Source organism: Rissa tridactyla, chromosome 3, assembly GCF_028500815.1.
Source record: "Rissa tridactyla isolate bRisTri1 chromosome 3, bRisTri1.patW.cur.20221130, whole genome shotgun sequence".
NCBI classification, from domain to species: domain Eukaryota; kingdom Metazoa; phylum Chordata; class Aves; order Charadriiformes; family Laridae; genus Rissa; species Rissa tridactyla.
This window is the reverse complement of record NC_071468.1, coordinates 63,715,252-63,735,535: the sequence shown is the minus strand read 5'-3', so window position 1 is coordinate 63,735,535 and position 20,284 is coordinate 63,715,252. Positions and strand designations below refer to the sequence as shown.

At 39.6% G+C, this 20,284-nt stretch overlaps 1 protein-coding gene across 7 annotated transcripts in view; it reads right to left on the bottom strand.

Moving 5' to 3' along the window:
- Positions 1-20,284, bottom strand: part of MAP7 (microtubule associated protein 7) — a 121,223-nt gene that overhangs the window by 76,032 nt on the left and 24,907 nt on the right. Inside the window, exons 1-2 of one of the 7 annotated variants that reach the window (XM_054194700.1) lie at positions 11,507-13,176; positions 11,248-11,358 (exon numbers count right to left, since the gene is read on the bottom strand). The exons of 4 other annotated variants lie outside the window; for them this stretch is intronic. In XM_054194700.1, the coding sequence (XP_054050675.1) occupies positions 11,248-11,260 (13 nt within the window). In that variant the 5' untranslated portion in view covers positions 11,261-11,358; positions 11,507-13,176. Of the gene's footprint in view, positions 1-11,247; positions 11,474-11,506; positions 13,177-20,284 lie in introns of those variants that run through there. 2 more of the 7 variants (XM_054194698.1, XM_054194699.1) reach the window with 2 other exon arrangements.

Below are 20,284 nucleotides of genomic sequence, written 5' to 3'. Positions count from 1 at the left end.
GTTGCCACTTTATCTCAGGACATCCCTTCTTGGCAAACTCACGTCTCATCCATTTCATGTACGAGAGCGCAGTATTTTCCACAGGTCTGGGCAGTCAGTAGCTCATCACTAGTGAGGTTCCATGCTACAAAAAGATTAAAGCTCTGTGGAATGTGACTAAAATAACATAATGCACGTACACCCTACTGGTTTGTCTTCATTCACACAATATATGTTTCATAGTCGATCTCTTTGAAACAGTCACACAGAGTACTGCTGTGTAAGAGAGACCACCTTGCTCCACAGCCCCTTGAGCAGCAGTCAGGCAGCTCCAGAAAAGCTTTGTCCATACTCTGGACAATTAGGATTCACATCTCAGCTACACAATAGAGGACACAGTAACGAGATGCATGTACTCTGTTTCTGTCCAAGACACTTTAAAACATTGGTTCCAAGAACTGGGGTGCCAGCTAACTTACTTTCATTAGTGCTTACCTACTGCTGTGCCAGCTTTGCAATTAAAAACCAAACACCAAAACAAACTTGTCAGCACTTTTTACTCCCAGCAAGCATTTCTCTTGCTTTTAATAGAACATCAATGCCAGAAGCTGATGCAACTAGATACAAACTCTCTGCAAAACCAAGGTTTGCAAGACAGCAGTTTAAAGGTGCCCTCAACCTTTACATCATTCAAGAGTTCTCATCTGTGAGTAGCAGGTCCTGCAGAGCACGTCCCCTAGTCAGTTCAGTGATCACCTGGATCAAGAATTGTTCTGGAATGTATTGAACTCATCTCCTGGTTTTTAGCACCCAGCTGCACCGCCCTTCCAGAAGGGTGATTGAGACACACATATGACTACAGCCTGTGACTGTCACACTCTCTCCAGCTGCCTAAAGGCACCAGCATCAGCTTAGTCAGGAGGTCTGCAGCACACGTTGACTACCGCAGCATCTGTGCTCCTTACCCACAAGATCTCTGCTGGCTTGTCACCTGCCCAAGGCAAAGCTCCAATCAATCAAGCTATTCCTTTACATAGAGCACAACCCCTCCTCCTTACCTGTCCACCCTATTTTTTCCCCCTTTTTTTACCCAGTAAATTTGTAACATTCACACAGCTTTAAAAACTGTCAGATCTTCAAGCACAGAGATCTTTGCTTGGCATTTCTACGCCGCCTTGAACAACAGGACCTGATTCCAGACAGGACTACACCCGTGCCACCATGCTAAGCCGGATAGAAAGGGCTGAATCACCCCCCATTTTTGAAGTTCCAAAAGTTACTAACAAAACCCAAACCCATGCATTTTCAAACTACATATAATTAATAGTTATTATTGTCACAGTGAACTGATACTTATACCTGCATAATTAGCAGTAAGTAGTCCTAGCTGTCATCTCCTGCTACCCTCCTCCAAATTAAGAGCAGTCTGTGTTTAGCTATGCCAGTTAAACCTCTTGCTATTGCTACATCTAGATAAGGAAGCAACTATAAGTAAGCAATATTAACTTAATTAATTTGAGATCGTAGGGAGAAAATAGATTAATCTTCACCCTATATAAAATTTTTTATTTTGATGACACTAACAGTCTCACAAAGCAGGGAGATTTGATCCTGAGTTGGGAGTTAAAAAATTTTGCAACCTGTTTTCCTGAATCAAAGTCTCCCTGATTTCTGTTGACAAATAACGTGAAATAATACTATGAATTAAGGCAATCCATCTTCTTCCCTGGCTTCCCCAAAATTAATAAGATTATTTTAATTTTGGTAGAAGACTAGACCTGTGCAATTACACTTTGCTAAAGTTAAGCAATTTGTTTCCAGTTGCGCGATGTACATTACTTCAGTCTTGTCCCCACAGTTGTGCTCATTATGTACTGGAATAAAGTAATAAAGGGCAAAACAATATCATACCACCTTAAAAGAACAGAAGTTCTAGTTAGAAGGCAGACCCTGTTTGGAAGAAATTCAGGTAGTATACTGAGTTACACATGCCAGTGTATATGACTATTTGAGAAGATAAATCCAATAATATTGTAAAAATAAAAAAATATTCGGGGGATTTACATGATCTTCCCCTTGGAAGAATTAATGTTATATTTACATGACATGAATTTGTGATGCTCTGAGATCTGTGCTAGAACAATAATCTTCCGTGGATGTTCCAAGGAAATCTCTTAAAGACATGGTAGTGAGTCATTTGGCCTGGAGCTAATGAACACTATGACTAGCTTTGGAAACTGTTCTTCCTCAACATCTAATCTGGGATTAGATATTGTAATGATTAAGAGGCTGTAAGCAACCTGGGAGAAGGACACTGTACTCCAAGTAGTCCACACATCATGCGGTGCTACCGTGAGTCAGGCTATGTGACATATTCAGTAGGAAGCTAAATAGCTTATATATTTACATATGTTTAAAACTTCTCTGCATAGTAGCAGCAATCAAAGCTCCTACCCTGCAAGCACTTCCTCCTATACATAAGCTTAGATCTGCGGCCCTTCTTGAAGCCAAGAGATCTTTACCCATAAATTCAAGCATATTCAGAGTCTTCATCAGAGCTGGATCTGAACTCACTGGGGAATCCCAGTGAGTCTGACAAAACAGGAAAGTGAGGTAAGTCACAGGGACAGACAGAACAGATAACAACTATAGCCTCCTCCGAGCTAGTTAGAAATCAGAAAGAACTATAGTAGTTCAGTGTAAACAAAATGTCTCTTCAATTTCAATAATATCATCCAGAAAGCCCTGAATGCGTCCCAAATTCACTAGTGTGAAAAACTTGTTAAAACAAGTTTTATGAGAGCTTAAGTTTTTTAAGCACATAAAACATTGGACAAATAATCAATTATAGTGTAACAGGTACACTTTTCAAATTTATTCATAAAACTACTTTCAAAACTATCTTGTATTGTTTTTAACAGATACATTGCACGGCTGATGAGATCTGAAGCTCACTGCATTCCATGGATCATTAACTATTAACAATTCCTACCATGAAACATTCTGGATACAAAGTGCCCAAAATATTCCATCCCATCCCTTAACTCAGGATGCCGCTAATCCTACCATGAAGATATGACGCCCCTTCCTCTGCAGCTGCAGTAGCCAGAGGCAGATCTGGCTGTTCCTGCTAAGAGGTGGCCAACCAGCCAACTGCGTTTAATTCAACACCACCAAAAGGCAACACACCACCAAAACTCACTGTAACACAGCAGGCAGTCCAGGTTGTCATGCTCCATCCTACCCTTAAAAGCAAATGGTTGAAAATATTTGCATTTATATTCCTCTCCCTCCTTTTGTCTAAGCCATGCAAGTGACCTGAAGTAATAAGTGTGGGCTGATTAATCGCTGTATGTGTTCTCTTCTGCGGAGCTGAAAGGTCAGTTGGGGTAAAAGCAAAGGGTGACATGACGTACAATACTAAACACTCCTGTTTTTAATCAGCCACCTTGTTCAATGAACCACACACAAACCAAGAAAGAGTTCTTTTCACTACATGCGCTCAGGCTTAAATGGACCAGCTGAGAAACAGTTGCTGAACTACTAACTCTGAAGATGGAGAAAAAGCCTTATGTGGGCCTCCCCTCCCCAAGGCTAAGCACTTAATGGCGTATTAAAAGTGTACACATCTTAGTGCAGATTTCTAAGGATTTCTCCACATTTACATAACAGCTGGCAGTTCCCTCCTCTGTGGCTGGGTTTTTTGTTTTTGGTTGGTTGATTTCCCCCCCGCCCCAGTCTTCATAAAACCATGTGCAACAGTGTACTTGCCTTTACAATTTTGTTTGTGGAGATGTCCAACTGCATCTTCTCTTATTAACTGCCACAGATCATAGAATTGCCTAGGTTGGAAAATGTTAGTATGCTGCCAGGTATGAGGCCAGAGATGTAACAAATCACAGCAACCATCACAAAGTGCTTTAATTTGAGATAACATTTAAGAAATATGATTTCAGTACTTTCTGTACTGTATTTCCTTATACTGTTCTATAGAAATGTTGTAAAGAAACACTGCTGTATTTCTTTAGTGTTGAAGTGTAGACAAATCTACAGTGTATGTTTTCCAGAAGCACTTCATGTTATGGTCATTGTGGACTAGCTGAAGACGAAGCACCATGAGAATCGAGTAGGGAACACCGAGTTAAATAAGAAAATTCAAGAATTTCAACCAACAAACAAGAAGTATCTTGTTCTCCTACTCAAGTGACCCTCCTTGTTTTCACAAGGTAGAGAAGATTTACTGTGAAGAGCTTCAGCTCCAGCAATCTCTAACAGAGTCCCCAAAGTCCCAAAAGCTAGCACTGAATCCATTTCTAGTTTTGCTGTCAATAATATCATATTCTGTCTTTCCACAAAACTAACTAGAGAGTGAGTAAGAGAGCTTTGAATCTATCAAGATGATTACACACATGAGTTTTTCAAGGTACATAATTATCAAATTCTTAAATCACTTATTTCAGAGGCTGTAACAAGAGAAGGCATGTAGGCAGGCAAAACTGTGTAGATTAAGCAATGTAAATGTCATTTAAGAGAGCTGGAGAAAGGAAAGGAAATCATGCAATCCCTCTGCATTTAGCACGTGGAGCCCTGGGCCCATTCACCACATGCTGAGGAAAAGCCTTTCTAAGGGGGAAAAAAAACATGTAGAAAGCAGAGGTCAGGCTTGGGAAGAGGAAAAGAGAGGGTCAAATTTCTTTGTGCTGTTTCCTGCCCTTTGCACATCCTTCTCCATGCCCAGGAGACAGGAGTAGCAGTCTTTAACAAAAAAAAAAAAAAAAAAAAAGGGCAGATGTTGATGCTAATACACACTTCATACCACACCAGCCCTGAGAGGTTCTGTGGCCATTGCGGCACTCAGCTGCAAGGCTGAAGCAGTGAGGAAAGATCCTGATAAATATAACCTCTATTTCCATGTCTTATTTTTATTTTACAGTTGCTTCTATTCTTGCAAATATACACATTTCACCATGACTAGACAGAATACGTAAAATGTGTTTTTCCCAAGACAGATGAACAGGCTTCATAAATCATGGGTGCACCACCTGCTCCGGGCTGACAAACTGAACAAGGTCACACTAGCACACTTAACGCTCTACATCATGCACAAGTTTGCAGGCCCCTGGGAGTCTGGGGACACAACTTCATTAGGCAAAAAAGAGCTTACTAACACTGGCTGCAAGGCTTGGGGGACCAGCTCTCACTTGGCCACTCTGTGAAAGCCGCAGAAAGTACAGAAAAAGCTTGAGACTCATTGAGCGCTTGGAGTGCCACAGCCTCATTTACAGGTGTGCTGTAGTCCTATGAAATATCACCTTTGCTTCCATGTATGCATTCAAGCTATTAAGGTCTGCAAGATTAAGAGCCACATTTGCATTTCATACAGCTGAGGGAAAGACTTGATTATGATTGAATTAGACAAAGTTGCTAGAGTGCCCCCTCCAAATCTGTCCTCGTAAGACAAGCAGTACCCCTCTGCCTCTGTGTAAGCATAGGTTAAAGCAGCAGAGATGTTGTATTTATCATGGCACAAAACAGCACACTTCAGCAGAAATACACTATTTTCCCCAGCTAAAAGCACACAAATAATTGGTGGCTGCAACAGTACCAAGTTATTTCACAATAACCTAGTTTCTGAACTACTCATCTGGCAGGCCCAGCAGCAATACTTCTTGTTCAGGACATTCCTAATGGATGTAACACATTCAAACCTCCTACTACCTGTCCCAATATCCTTCTTAACACGCTTGTTGCTTGTTCTGCAGTTCAATGCAGTAGTCCAGCTGAAACAGCATTAAGAAACTGAGAATAGGGGCATGTCACCAAGCTGAAGTGCTCCCTCAGTAAAGTGAGCAGAGTGCGGTGAAAAATCTGACTGTCACATCACCAGCTTTTTAAAGATTAAATCTAGCATGTGCCAACATGCCTAACAGCAACCTGTCACTGAAGTCCAGAGAAACTCAGCTTCTTGAGTGACTGCATCTTCAAGATCAGCTCTCACCTCCTACATGCCCTGTTAAGAATTGCCCAGAGTTATCCTAAATTTTATCAGGAAGCAGAAACACTTCCAGAATACTAAGACATATTTTCATATGGTCTCACTAAGAAGATGCCATATTTTAATGTCATCAATAAACTAGCTATTTATATGCTTGCTGTCTTTTCCAAGTGCTATTTGCGGGTATTAGTGCTCTTAGTTTATTGCTCTAAAGTAGGCTTTGCAATAAGAGCCTTAGAAACACCAGATACTTTGAGCAACCAGCTTCAAGGACTTCTTCAGCTTTCAGTGAAGAATTTCTCTGACATTTCTTGAAAATCTTCCATATTCTCCTATACATTCTGTCCTTCAACTTGCTAGGAAGGACCTACATGAGTTACGATAACTAGGGGCGCATAAGGAAGGTTGGAATGCATCTCCAGAGACGCGCTTCACCACCCCACAGTTCAGATCCTTTCTTTAGCTGCTACCAAGCTACATAAGATTTCTCAATCTGTCAATACACAATTTCAGCCCCTTGAGTGCTGCAGTTTGTAACAAAATTGAGTGGAGAAGGCAGGCGCAGATGCTTGAGTACTCCTGCAGGAACTGATGGCAGAGAACACCAGTGTTGCACGTGCATCCTCTGAGTAGCTGGGCAGTACCCGCTGAGGCTATAACTAGGTCTGTGCTCTTCCTGTCACTGCTGAACAGAATATATTCCCTTGAAATGTACATATTTTATCCACAAATAGTAGAAGAGTCAGAATAGGTTCTTGTATTTGCTAAGTTTAAATATATTTTGGTGCAAATGAGTTGCTAACCTGAGGAAAGACTGTTACTTCTGCCTCTAGTTGGCTCAAATTAATTTCTGGTGAACTGCTGGAATTCACCAGGGATAAGTTTTAGCTACTGAGTAACTTAACTGTAAAAAATTAAACACATGTCAACGCTTTAACCTTCCACTCATCTGCCTCCTTTTACCATTAAAAAAGTGCTGTAAACAAGCACACTGAAATAGTATGCCTTTCTTCCATTTATCAACAGTTATATTAAATTATTTCCAGTTATCTGGACAGGAACACCAATGCTTTGTCACCATCTCTTAAAGACACTACTGTAGTTCTATAGATTAAAAAGCCAGATGTCCTGCTAAAAAAAAAAAAAAAGCATGCTTTAGACAAAGACCAACATTCTCACCTCAGTCCTGTCCCTGGGTTATCCTTACATACAGTTAAAACAAAAACTTCCATTGGAATCAGGCAGCTCAAATATTTGAAGGATTTGAAGTTAAAGAATTTAACTTCCTATCTTTCTTTACTCACAGAGGAAAAGTTTGGGAAAAGTTAGTTAACACCAACTTCCATATTCCAATACAGCCTGGAAAAAGATATGGTATAATGCATAAAGTAAAAGAAATAAAACTAACAGACAACTCAATACCTGGAGAGACTCCACAGTTCCCTGCAGCTTATTTAAAAAAAGGAAAAAAAAAAACCCAAAACAACAAACAAAACCAAACCAACCAAACAAAAAAAAAAAACACAAACAAAAAACATCCACCCCACCCCCAAAAAACAAAACCAACAAAAAACCAAACAAAACCCCACCCACAGCTCTGAAAGAGGTTTTCACCTCCAAATTCAGTGATGCATCCCTGTGTTGTGACATTGGTTTCAGCGCCAGGTAAAAGTCCAAATCCTAGCGTGGGATTTTAACTCACTGTAGCCATCTGTTTCAAGAGGATTATATGGATTTTTTTGAAGTGCTGGACACATTAAAAATAGCAGAGAGTCATTTCAAATGCTTTTTCAGCTACCTTGTGTTAAAAATATCACCTAAGCTTGGAAGTCAAAGCTACACGACCCTATAAATCTGCTGTGTCTATTGATGTCCTCTGACATCTTAAAAAATCCAAAACCCATAATACGGTAAAAGTAGAAGTAGCAACCGTTTATAGAAATCTCCACATTTGTTTCTCATGACTAAAGGAAGCATGCATAATCATTAGTTAAGTCTCAGCTATCCTCAGGCTTTCATTTAATAGAATAATTACAATTTCCAAAATGGTACAACTTAAAACACCGTGCTATTTTTTTTTTTTGACAACTCAATGCTGAAGTTTTCCAAAGCACATTTCTTACCAAATCTCAAAGTCTCATTCTGCTTCACACATTTACTGCATGCTTTCAGAGAACAAGCTGCATAGTCATTTCATGCAGGTGAATAAATGTCTTTTTCCAAGACGTTTTGTTGCTGGGCAACATGACTATTTCAAATCTTTTATCGCTTAGAAAAAAAGACACCAGAATTTTGGTTCTTTTACTTCAGATACCCAAAACAGATGTGCTTTCCGTCTGACCTAGGACTTACTCTGCATACATGACAAGCAGCAATTCAGCAACTGCTCCGTTCGCATTCTGATCTATGGATTTTTATATTTTTTTTTGGCTTTTTGCTCAAGGAATCTGCACACCTTTTTGTAGACAAAAAAAGAGACTGAAGGAAAGAAGCATTATCATTCTCAATAACTGAACAACCTATTTGATCAAATGGGAATATATGATGGGCTTCTCATCCTAGTAACATCCCACCTCCCTAACCATAAGCAGGAAGGACACAAGCGAAGTTATACTTCATTACATGACCCCTAGTTTTGAAAAGTCATAACAAACAGCCAAACCTTCTATTTCATAGGAATGGCATCTTTCTGTTAATACAGATCTGCTTTGCAACTAGGCCAGGAGGGCTGGGGAGACAAGTACTTAGGAGACATTTCTATAAGCAAAAGCTACTCCAAGCCTCCTCCCCCTCCCTTTGCATCATTTTGCACAGCCTTGGCCTCTGCTTTTGTTTCCCATTGACAAATACTGGTCATTGAATGCACATTTTAAAAACTCTAGCAGCTCTGATTTTGTAACACTGCTTACAAGTATATGACAGCACTGGACAACAGCAAGAGAAGTCTAAAAACCTCACTTTGTAGTATTTTCCTCATTATAAGAACTGTATATTATTCTTTTATACTAAAATAGCCCCAAAATATAGGAATTTCCTGTTTGGTAATTCAATCATTATGTTTGTTTATTTTTAAAAATAACCAATTAAAGAAATTATATCAACATAAATTATAACAGCCTAAATGTTTGCCTTGTTTTCTATCAATTCATTCAATCAAGGCCTTATAACGAAACGCTGCCTCTGTTCATATCCTCCAATAATGTTTTTCTTATTACATTATACTTCCATTTCTACTTTGCAACATTATCTGATAGCTGCAGAATTCCACTGCTTTTGCAGTCAATATTAATAATTCAGATTAATTCAATTTCCAAAGGCTTTGGCAATGATACAACAGATTCAAGCAACAGCCTTTCACATCTGAAGTTACAAATTATGTTTGAAATTACAGTGAGGTAGGTGGTCTCACCTTACTTCCACTGCTTGTTCCCCTCACAATTACTCCATAGCTCAGCATCCCCTTCCTTCCTCTCCCTAAATCCTCTACTCCCAAGAGAAAAAGCCTGCAATCTGAGCTAAATAATAAAAAAGGGAGAAATTCTTGTAACCATCGGGGAAAATATTAAAGTGTGCATGTACAGTAGTAAGTCATCAGATAGAGCTAGCAGTCCTTTATTTCCAGGATCACTAAGTTTCACTTGCCCCACTTAAATAATATATTCAAAATACCCAGATCATTTATTGCTGTAACTTTACAACATGATTTGGAGATTAAAGAACTTTCTACTCAGTCCACTTACAGAACAATTCCAGTATGATAGCCATGATTTAAGCAAATGGCAGTTGCAGACATCAAATCGCGCAACACTTCCTAGGATCTCTAATCGTGCACGGAGTGCAGCTCAGAGGCAGCCCTGTGCTGGGGCTGGGCTCTCTGGAATTGCACTGTATGATGGGCAAGCACCTCTCCATCACTGCTGTGTGCCAGGGCAGGCACCACAACATCAGGCAACATCTGGAGGTGCTGACCCCTCAGTTTGCAGGGTAATGTCTGGCTTCCACCCCTCCACATTAGCTCTAGAGCCTGATGTGCCAGACACCAATTGTCAAAAGAAAAAACACTGCTGCAGCTGGCATCTGGGATACAGAAGATGGAGAAAAGCCACATCTCTGTACAGGGACTGTGAGCTGCCAACACCATAAGGGGAAATAAGGGTCAAGTGAGGGTGTTGCACATACAAAGCATGATAGCATCAAGCTACTATTCAATATCAGGCTACTTCCAGGTATGTTAATGAGCACTTATAGCAAAAGAAAAAAGCATTTATTACTTCAGAGATAGTTCATAGCAAACAAAAAGGACACCCATACGGCATAACCCAAAGTTTACAGAGTAAACATAGCAAACAACCACTAAAGAGAAAAACAGGCATGCTGAATGACAAAATGAGACAGCAAAAGAGCATCTTCATCAGAAAGATTATTTTTTTTTTTTAAATAATTTTTGCTGGGTTTAGTCACCAGAAAATAAATTAAGTGGAGGTAGACGGGAAAACACAAAATAATATTCTTATTTTCATGCTCTGCATGTACAAATTTGAATAACTAAAGAGATTAAGAGCTACAAAAAGCTCCACTAATTCCCCATTTGGGGAATAACTCCTCACACAGAACTTTCACACCACAGAACATCTTACTCCAGTTGTCTGGCCTAGGGTGGATGAAGGAAAGAAAGCATTCTGATATCAAAGTTGCTAAAATGCAACAACCCAATTCCAAAAGTAGTTGCTGTTTTAGCAACTGCAGTCCCCAGTTTGTGTAAAAGATTTCATTACAGACAAACAGGCCCTTTTCTGTTCTGCACATTACCATCCTCAGTTTCCATCAGTCTCGCAAATTTGAAGTTAAAACTAATTAGACTGAATGATGTTGTGAGCAAGTAGATGACTACACTATATACCAAGAGTATGGCTACTTACAACGAAGAGGTCAACTTAAATAAGAAATCTGGTGTTTTGGAAAACAATCAATAGTGAATTACTTCAATAGCGAATTACTTCAATAGCAGATACTGAAGAAAGATAAAATCTTCAATTTGACAATGTACCCTAAAAAAAATAAAATCAGAAGACCTGTGTACTCACAGATTACTCTTTTGCAACCCCTTGCATCACGTTATACTCCTTACAGTTAATTAGAAAGTGAAAATACAAAGGAAAAACACACTACATGCATCCCATGGCTAGAGATAATAGTGGTTTCCATTTAAAAATTTTAATCGGGAAGCCATTTAGAAGGATTATGTCTGGAAATATGAAGAGCAAGGTGCTTACCTATTTCATCCATTATATTCAGTACTGTACACTCATTTGCATTGCAGAGGTCTACTGTGAATCCATAACATGATCCATCTCACCCCATATGCATTACTTCAGTCTCCCATCCTACATTTAAAAAATTCAGGCCAGCAATTATGCAAACCCTGAGTAGAAAGGAGGTGGTGTCACAGAAGGAAAAGGTGCAGCTTCAGAAAGCCTCAAAAATGCATGCCATCAAAATATCCTTTTGAGGTCAAATCTGACCCGCTCTCACCATTCTGGCCCAACATCTGATGATCAAAATGGAGTTTGTCACATCCACAGCATCATGAGATTATATGCAAGGATAGGGAGGGGGAGAAGTCTGCCAAGCACTTCCCCATGCTCTGCGTCAATAGATTTGGGCTTAGCCTGTGTTAAGCAGCTCAAGCCACCGGTTATTGGTGCTGGCAGCTGTCTACCACACTGCCCCACTTCCTATTTCAAAACACACCGCCCGGGAGGGAGGGAGGCAGGCCGGCCTTGGTCACTCAGCTCCAACCTGCCTCCAAATAAAACAGAGAAGTAGGACAGTAGGGCCTCCATGTTTGCCTTGGACAGTCCTTCAATAGTTTCACACACATCCTTTTCAAACGGCTTAGTACAAACATCGGTTACAGCAATACTGAAACAGAAAACAAACCCTAACAACATGCATTTCAAGATAAAAAACTAAACTGAGTGGGACCTTGGTTTTAGTGAATGATTTTTGCCCATATGCATAAGCAGATTTTTTTTCTTAGGTACTTCCAAGATTTTAATATTGGATATACTATTCAGCATTTTAGCATTTCCTGGACATCAGGTAATTCTTGACATGTTTCTATCGGCTTGATAAAAAACAAGCCTCTTCAACAAGCACATTATAGTCATTAATGTCAACACTTTGCCCAATATCATGGTAAATCAGTTACTAGCAGATTAACAGCAACTGCTATATTACTTCCTCCATCCTCAAAAAAAAAAAAGCTAATAGTGCATTCAATCCAGACTTTCAGAAATACCTGCACTATAGTGTCACATTTTCTATGTCACGTTTTACTTTGCATTGTAAGATATAAAACACATCTGTGTAACACGCCCAAACATAATTCCCCTCTGAAATTCCCTCATTACAAATTTTCTTACAAAATAATTAAAATCAGAATTGTCACACCAACAAGATCTGGCATTGTCAGACTCCTCATTTCAATACCAAGAGTTTATAAACACTCTGGTTCTATAATAATAATAATTTGTTAAGCCATAACAATTACTCTACTCATGTGTGGTACACAAGGGCCTCCCACACCCACTCCACATGCTGGCCAATCCACACAAGCTTAAAAAGGCCCACAGAAGTCAAAGCTCCATCCTGTCACCACTGTGAAACCTGCACTGAAATTTAAAAAGCAGCCGTCTGGCCATGATATGGTCAGGGAGCCTGGGAGAGTGGGATCGAGCATCTGGTCCCACCAGAGCCTTCCCATATAACCATAGTAACAATAACCCCACTTAACCTCTCACAACTTGCATCTATATCTTTAGATGAAAACATTTCTATTCTCAGCTCTTTTTAGCATCTCTTTTATTCGAATTATCAGTTCTGATGCAAACATTCTCCTCCAGCCCCACAACTGGGCCCAAATTTTTGCTGGGGGACCTGGCGACCCTGAGGTTGAAGCAATAACTAAGGCTTCTTAAGCTCTTCCTGTCAAATTGTGAGCCTGAAGCAACTACGTTTTATGGACTATTAGGGAGGTAGATTGCTAAACACTGTGTAGTTTGAGTTGCAAACTTAAAACAGAGTGTAAGCATTAATTATCTTTGATTACAAATACTAAAGATTAATTATCATTAATTAATTCTATCATCCTTGTTCAGATGATGAGCAGGTAACTTGCTCTGCAAGTGGTCCCCTTGAGGTACAAGCACATAAAGTATGGAAAACACACAAACAAAACCAAACCCAAGCTCATTCAGAACATGTCCAAAACCACCATTGACACTCACTGTAAAACAGAATTAAAAACCTAAGGAAAGAACAGGTTAACTAACCTCCCCCCTCCGCTACAATGGTTCTAAAAATAAAAAGCAGTGTTTGTGTATTCTGATACATTCACATTGCAGTTGAGATCACACGGCCCGAGGAGGTAAAAGCTATTCTGTCACTGACATGTAGGGTAAATTAACTTGCTAATTCACTTTCTAATGCACAGTCCACTGAGCATACAATTACATTAAAAAAGGAAAATGAAAACTCATGCAGTCAAGCATATTAAATTTGTATGGGTCATAACATTATACAAAACATTTTTTAAAAAACACTGATAAATACATATTTTATTTTTTTTTTAAACCAAACCACATCATTCACCCTTAAATCAGTCACACGCACAGCATGTACACGCAGAGCATATGCCATCCTTCTCTCGTACTGCCAGACAAAAGCTACATGGCCAAAAATAGCCACACCGTGCTAGAGCTGCTGCAGAATGCCCTAGATACATTCAGGCCATGAAGACTGAGCAGCCCTGCCGCAAGGAAGGGTTAGGCGCCAACCTTCATAATAGGCCAGGGCTGAAAAGAGGGAGGAGGATGAATTGCCATCCTTGCAGTTAATTTTTAATAAACACGATTTAGCTGAGTGTAAAAGGGAGAGTCATCTGAAAGCTGGAATGCACATCTATACACACAAAACATAACAAGAAAAGGGTGTATTAAAATACTTGGTACATGTTTTCTATGAAAAGGTCAGGTAGAGAAAAAAGGTGCTTTTTTTAAAAAAAAAAAAAATTTGAAATACTTTACAGAGTAGACTTTACAAGAGTACAGTCCCAAACTTTGATAGATATTCCCTCCTATTTGGTTTCTCAATTATTTTTTAAATGTGGTTTCTTCCTACTCTCCTCTTTCTGCAGAGATGAGGAAAAGAGAACTGTTGATGTTTTTTATAGATCAGACAAAACACTGTAAGCTGGAAGACCTAAACAAGTAAAGATCAGCATGTCAAGTGTTTAGAGGGATCAAAGATTGATCACAGCTCAGTGTGCCAGACAGACCCCTTCAAATCCCTCCTCAAATTTCACAGTTTATCTTTCTCCACCATCCCAACATGACATTCAGCGCATTAGGAGGGGGCATCTTGAAGCAAAGGAGTGTTACAGCACTTCAATAACAAACACAAACCACACTTATCCATGATAAAGTAGATAGCTGTAAGTAATGTAAGATGTTAAGTGAACTAACAAGCTAGTGATAACCAAGAGTCATCTTTCTAAACTTCAGCCATTTCCTTTCAACAGATTTTTGATACACTGGAACAATGACAAATGTATGTTTCTCAGTAAAATACTGAGAGTGACTAGAGCTAACGTATTTTAATCTCTGCAGTGGAGAGGACGGTGGTTTGTCTTTCTAATGCTATCCTCCAAGCTACCTCTGAGGAAGAAAGCTCAGTCTGACTGAAGAGATCGTTGCCAATATCAACTGACCGAGACAAAATGGATTTCCCCAGATTAGCAGAGGATTGCCCTACACTGGCAGAGGCAAGGCTTCACCTTCAGCCAGATAAGCAGCAGAAAAAACAGGAGCCATCTCCACTCACGCCCTGCACCCCTAACTGGCTTGATTCTGCAGGTGAGCCTTGTTACAGTGCCTGTGAACCACCTGGCATCTGAAAAAGCTCACTTACTGCCAGCTTGTTCCTATCACTCAAGACTACACCCTTCTTTCCCCCCCCCCCACCCCGAGATCAATGCAGTGGGGAGCAGAAGGGATAGAGATGCCTCTTTAGCAAAGACAGACTTGGAGTCCCACATGTTAAAGTTCAGTCATCAGCCTTTATAAAGTATAAACACTAGCCTACATCATCACAGTCCTTACAAAATGAGTAACATGATAGCAGTACAGTATTTCTAGTGAGCAAGCTACTGTTATAGCTTGATGTTTAACTTTCTAGACCTATTTCTATGAAGGTTCAGCACAGAAAACATTGAACAGAAAAGAGAAAGAAAAGGAAATAATTCAAGTGGCAGGCAAGACTTGGTGCTCCTGTCACTCTCCGTTTCCAACATGGCGATCGTATGCCTAAAGTATGTAAAAGGAGCAAGCTGCTTCTGCTCTAATCTGTCTTCACAAACAGGCAGAGAGCTTGGGGAAAAAATGCAAGTGCCAGAAAAACAAAGAACCCCTGAAAAATTCAAGGATATACTCTGCTACCTATCCTAAGAAGGAAAACTTAGGCAGGTTGGCACTTAATAATATTAAAATTGCCCAAAAAGGGTATAATTCAGTGCTGTCAAACAGCAGTAGAAAAACAGTTTTGGGGGAAGTTTCGTCATCAGTTATATTCCCTGGACTTACCTCTGCTTCATTGTGGCTTTCATTACATTGACCACTGACAGGGAATATGACCCTAAATTTTAATATTAAAAGAGGAATCCACTGCTACAAAAGTTTTTCCAAGTCTTAACAAAGACTTTCACTCCATCTCCTTTTAAAGGAGTATAAAAGGATCTACAAACAGTATCTTAAAAACATTGTAAATGTAGGAAAATGTCCATGTGAAGCTTTCATCATATGTCAGTCTACTAAATCAGAAGACACCGATATATACGTACATATATAGATACTATATATAGCTTAGTATTTAGGAACTTGGCTCCCCAGCCTCCGAGTCAGACACATTTGTGAGAACTGTATAATCCTGTGGAATTAACTGCAAGTAGCAGTGGCACTCGTTCCTTTGTGTCTATAAATGTCTCTATAATAAAATTAACTCATCAGTTATTTATCATATATGTACAGAGTTATTCAATTTTTTTCCCCATTCTTTACATGTCAAAACATAAATGGATGTTTTTCATTGCTTCTTTTTTGGTAGCCTGGATGCAACCACATTTATGGGACTGAAAACTCTTCTGACAAGACTTATGTTTCCACTGTACATTCAATGTCCTCATTAAATTCTTTTAAGTACATTAACAGAAAAAGCTCTTGAAAATCTGAAAAAGTAGTCACTTCCTTTTTTCCCCCCACCCCCTCATAGCAGTAATAACACAACCTACATTTTTTTCTGAAGAAATCAATATTCACTGTGGTATAAGAATACGCAAAAGTCAGGGCTCCTTGACTGGACTATTGGCTTTGCTTCTGGCCCACTGTGTGAGCTCTGTACTTCCTTCATCCTGTTCCCTAAGAAAAAGTTTAATGCTTTGGTAAAAGTCTCCTTTCTCTGTATCATGCAGGACTTCAAGTGGAAGCACAGGGCGATGCCCTCACACTCAAGAGCAATCTAGTATATAAACACCAAAGAGAACAAGTAAATAACAGCGTTGGTACTCTGAGAGCAGATCTCTCATGTTGAAAACACTCCCCAAACTCCAAAGAGCATTTGCTGAAAACAGCTGAGCGCAATGGCTTAAACCCAAGAAGAACAATGTAAAGATCCCTTCTGCCCTTTTTTAAAGTTTAATCACTTCCACCGCTGTCCTGGAACAACCTGCGAAAGACAAAGTGTAGCCAGAAGAAGGGAACAGCAGGGTAATTGGCTGGCAGCTGAGAGATACCAGAAGTGCTCCGCAGTTCCCATTCCAGGAAGAAGAACAAGACATCTTTCTTCGAGTCCTCATGAGCCATTTGCCAGTAAAAAGGCCCGTATGTGACCCAGGTAGTCCAAGAAGTTTCATTATATGCTGAAGAAAGCCCTCTATGCCCAACAATGTGCAGAACAATCTTTATTTTTAACCCATAATTACACATTTAATTACACAGTTTTAGAGAAGGAACTTGCTTCAACTATGCTGTTATGAGTCTTTGGATCCCAGCTTGGTTTCAAGCATTTCTATAGCAAAGTCTTAAATAATTGCAAACATTTGGATTTTTTAGGCCTATATCCTATATATCCCTATGTTGTTTGTTTGTTTGTTTTAAATCAGCTATTTTGATTAATAATATGATTATGAGGGAATTAACTCAAGTCTGAGATTTGCTTCCCTTCTACCCAGCGTGCTAGAGGAGGAGAGAACTTGAACTTGGAGAGTTATGCCACACATTTATGTCCCTAAGCAATGATGTCTGATACACTCTTTTCAGTAGGAGGCTGTCAGGAGAGTCATGGCTTCCTCTGTTGGGCAAAAATAGGCAAGTTTCAGTTAGAAGAAGTTAGCGTTAAGCAGCAGTGTATGTAGGCTTCATTAATAAGAATGAAAATAGGCAGAATCCATAAGCTTGAAGGCCCATGATTCACAGTTAAGTAATGTTAAGAAAAGAAAAATATTTATATTTTTATTTATGACCATCATTTTGGAGTTCCTACAAATGCAGGCTACAGCCGCTAACACTGGTTTCACTGAGATGTTATTACTGGAAAGACACATGAACTTCAGCTAACGGTTCAGGGGGTAGTCCATTTTCCTTAGGAAACGCAGACATTTTCCAAAATAGTGTTTTAGTGTAGTGTCACAAAATGTTATACATGTAACTACCGTACTGTATAAATCTATCCTTTTGAAATGTTATCCATTCACTTCTGTTATAAGCACATCTGTATCTAGATGTGACTACACACCTACACATCTTTTCTGCAAAAACTGTGAGGAATTGCATCTTGCAGGCTGGTGGACCTTTCCTCCAAGCTATTCCCTTTTCTCCTAGTGAACAAAATGCCAGGGAAAGAACAATCCCTTCTGCATTTAGCTAAGCTGTATGTTTGGCAACTCTTAGAGGAAACGGCTCTGAACTAAGGAATTTAGCGAAGATTTAGAAAACAGAGCCACACTATCAAACACAGCAATTAGTGGAACAGTGAATAGAGCCTGAAGAACCATAGAGCAGTTAAGTATTTGATTCAGTAGTGAGAGAAGGTACCTCATTACTCCCCAAAGTGTTATTTCAGGCAGTTCATAAGCTGTAGCCAAAGCCTAGTCTTAAAGCAGCAGCCTCATTAGCAGAAGTTAAAGTACTTGCCACAAAAAAAGAAAAAAAACAAAAAAAACCAAAAAAACCAACAAACCAAACCAAAAAAAAAACCCAAACCCCCAAAAGCCTCCAAAGCTAGCCAATAGCTTTTGGAACCAGTACGCTATTAAATTCTTCAGACTTCAGAGACTACACATGAAAGAACTGAGTGTGCCGCTAAAGGCTTTTTTGTGATACTATCTCTAAGGCACAGGCTAACTGCATCGGTACAGTCCCTTCTAGCTTTTGTGTTTGAAAGTGCTGACTTTATACACACTCAATAACTTTCACGATTCACCATTAAGCAATGCAGCAAATTGACAGTATGGCTGCAAAACAATCTCGACATCTACTGCCAATAGCACAAGAACAAACCCAATGAATCTGGGCCTAGTCCAGCAGGGTGTCTCTCCAGTTCTTGTAAATGCATCTTTGATCTTCGGGAAACTGAAGCACAAGAGAAGTCAGAAGAGCTAGATGGCACACACAAATAGACCCTACTCCAAGTAAGCAGACAGTGCAATCTTCTGGGAAGCACGGTTAAGTAACCATTTCACCAAGGAAACGTAAAGTGTGAAAAAGCAAGATTTCCAGAATAAAAAAATACAATTAAAGTAGAAATAAACTGTCTTCTTCATAACACCTTTCTTCCCCATGCCAAACACTCTTAACCTATCTTCCCACCAAACCCTACAGAGCCCTGTTGTCTGACGAGTAGCAGGCTGGGTGCTTCAGGACTGAAGCCCTTTGTTTTTCCATACAAGCAATACCAGGCTGCCTGCGGTCCTGCCAGCCTGCCCCAGCCCTGACCGAGGGGAGTAATTATTCCACTGCAAAATTATAAGACTTTTTGAAGTTCTACTATTTTGAGATATGACTGAATGTGACAGCAGGATGTACTGATCCATTATTAATTCAGAAGATAAACAGATCTGGGATTCAAAGGCTGATGAGAAACTTGCACCAATTTCTTCAAGGCAGCTTCAGGTATTACAGCTATATCTATCCTTGGAAGTTTTCTCATTCTTTGAAACGGATACTGTATGGTTATTTCTTTCAAGCAAGAATTAGACCACTAATTGTTTACTTGCAAAATGCCGTTCAGTTCAATAAAGCCACAGAGATCCAGAACAGGACAGTAAGTGCTTTCAGTCCATTACCGAGAGAAAAAGAGAAGTGCTCTAAGCCTGAAAACAGGAGGTCAAATTCACTACTTTGTCATTTACTCTGATACAGAAGAATTACAACCAGGACAAAGTCGGCCAGCCTTTTTAATGGTTTTGCACAAGTCTCATCATGCATCTTCTTGCCAAACACGTTTCTTTAACATTCCCCATGCATAGCACCTTTTCTTATGACAGACTGTGCTCTGCATTACCCCATGAGTTACAACAACATAGGACAGGATTACAGTAGCGCAAAACATTTCCAGCTCTGAAAAGAGCAAACCATTCAGTTGCAACAATCCCATGCAAATAAAAACTTTAAGGTCAATAAGCTTTGTTTTTCCTCATATACTTTTTAAATTCTCAATTTCTACTCCTATTCAGAGAGGGCTTTATTAAAAGACCTTTGGAAGAGGTTTTAAAGACTATGGCAAAGGAACGCACGTGAAGACTAGCTTTTCAGTGCTCATAAACTGAAGTACTTAAGTCCTTTCAATAGGTGGGCTCCAACTGACGGCACAGGACATCTTTCCAGCTGTGAAAGGAAAGATGTCCCAAAATTCAGCATTCGTCTATTTGTAGAGTTAACTACTGCAGGCAATCATCTAGCAGGGTTTTTCCCACTCTCTTAGAAAGTACTTGACTTAACAGAGCAAGAACAGGATCTAGAATCACTGTCTGCAAGCTTTGTGTTTCATTCTGCCAAAGCTTGCAATGCAATCTATAGTGTAACCTCTTCCCACACTCCAGCTGGCATTAGTAATCTGCCTACATCTGTATTTGTTTAGACATTAGTCCTTTTTAAAAAAAAAAAAAAAAAAAAAAGAGAGAGACCCCCCATCTATCCCATAGATAATTGTTCCTACTTTGTTTACTTGGGGGTGGGGGAATGCCTTAGCAATACTTAC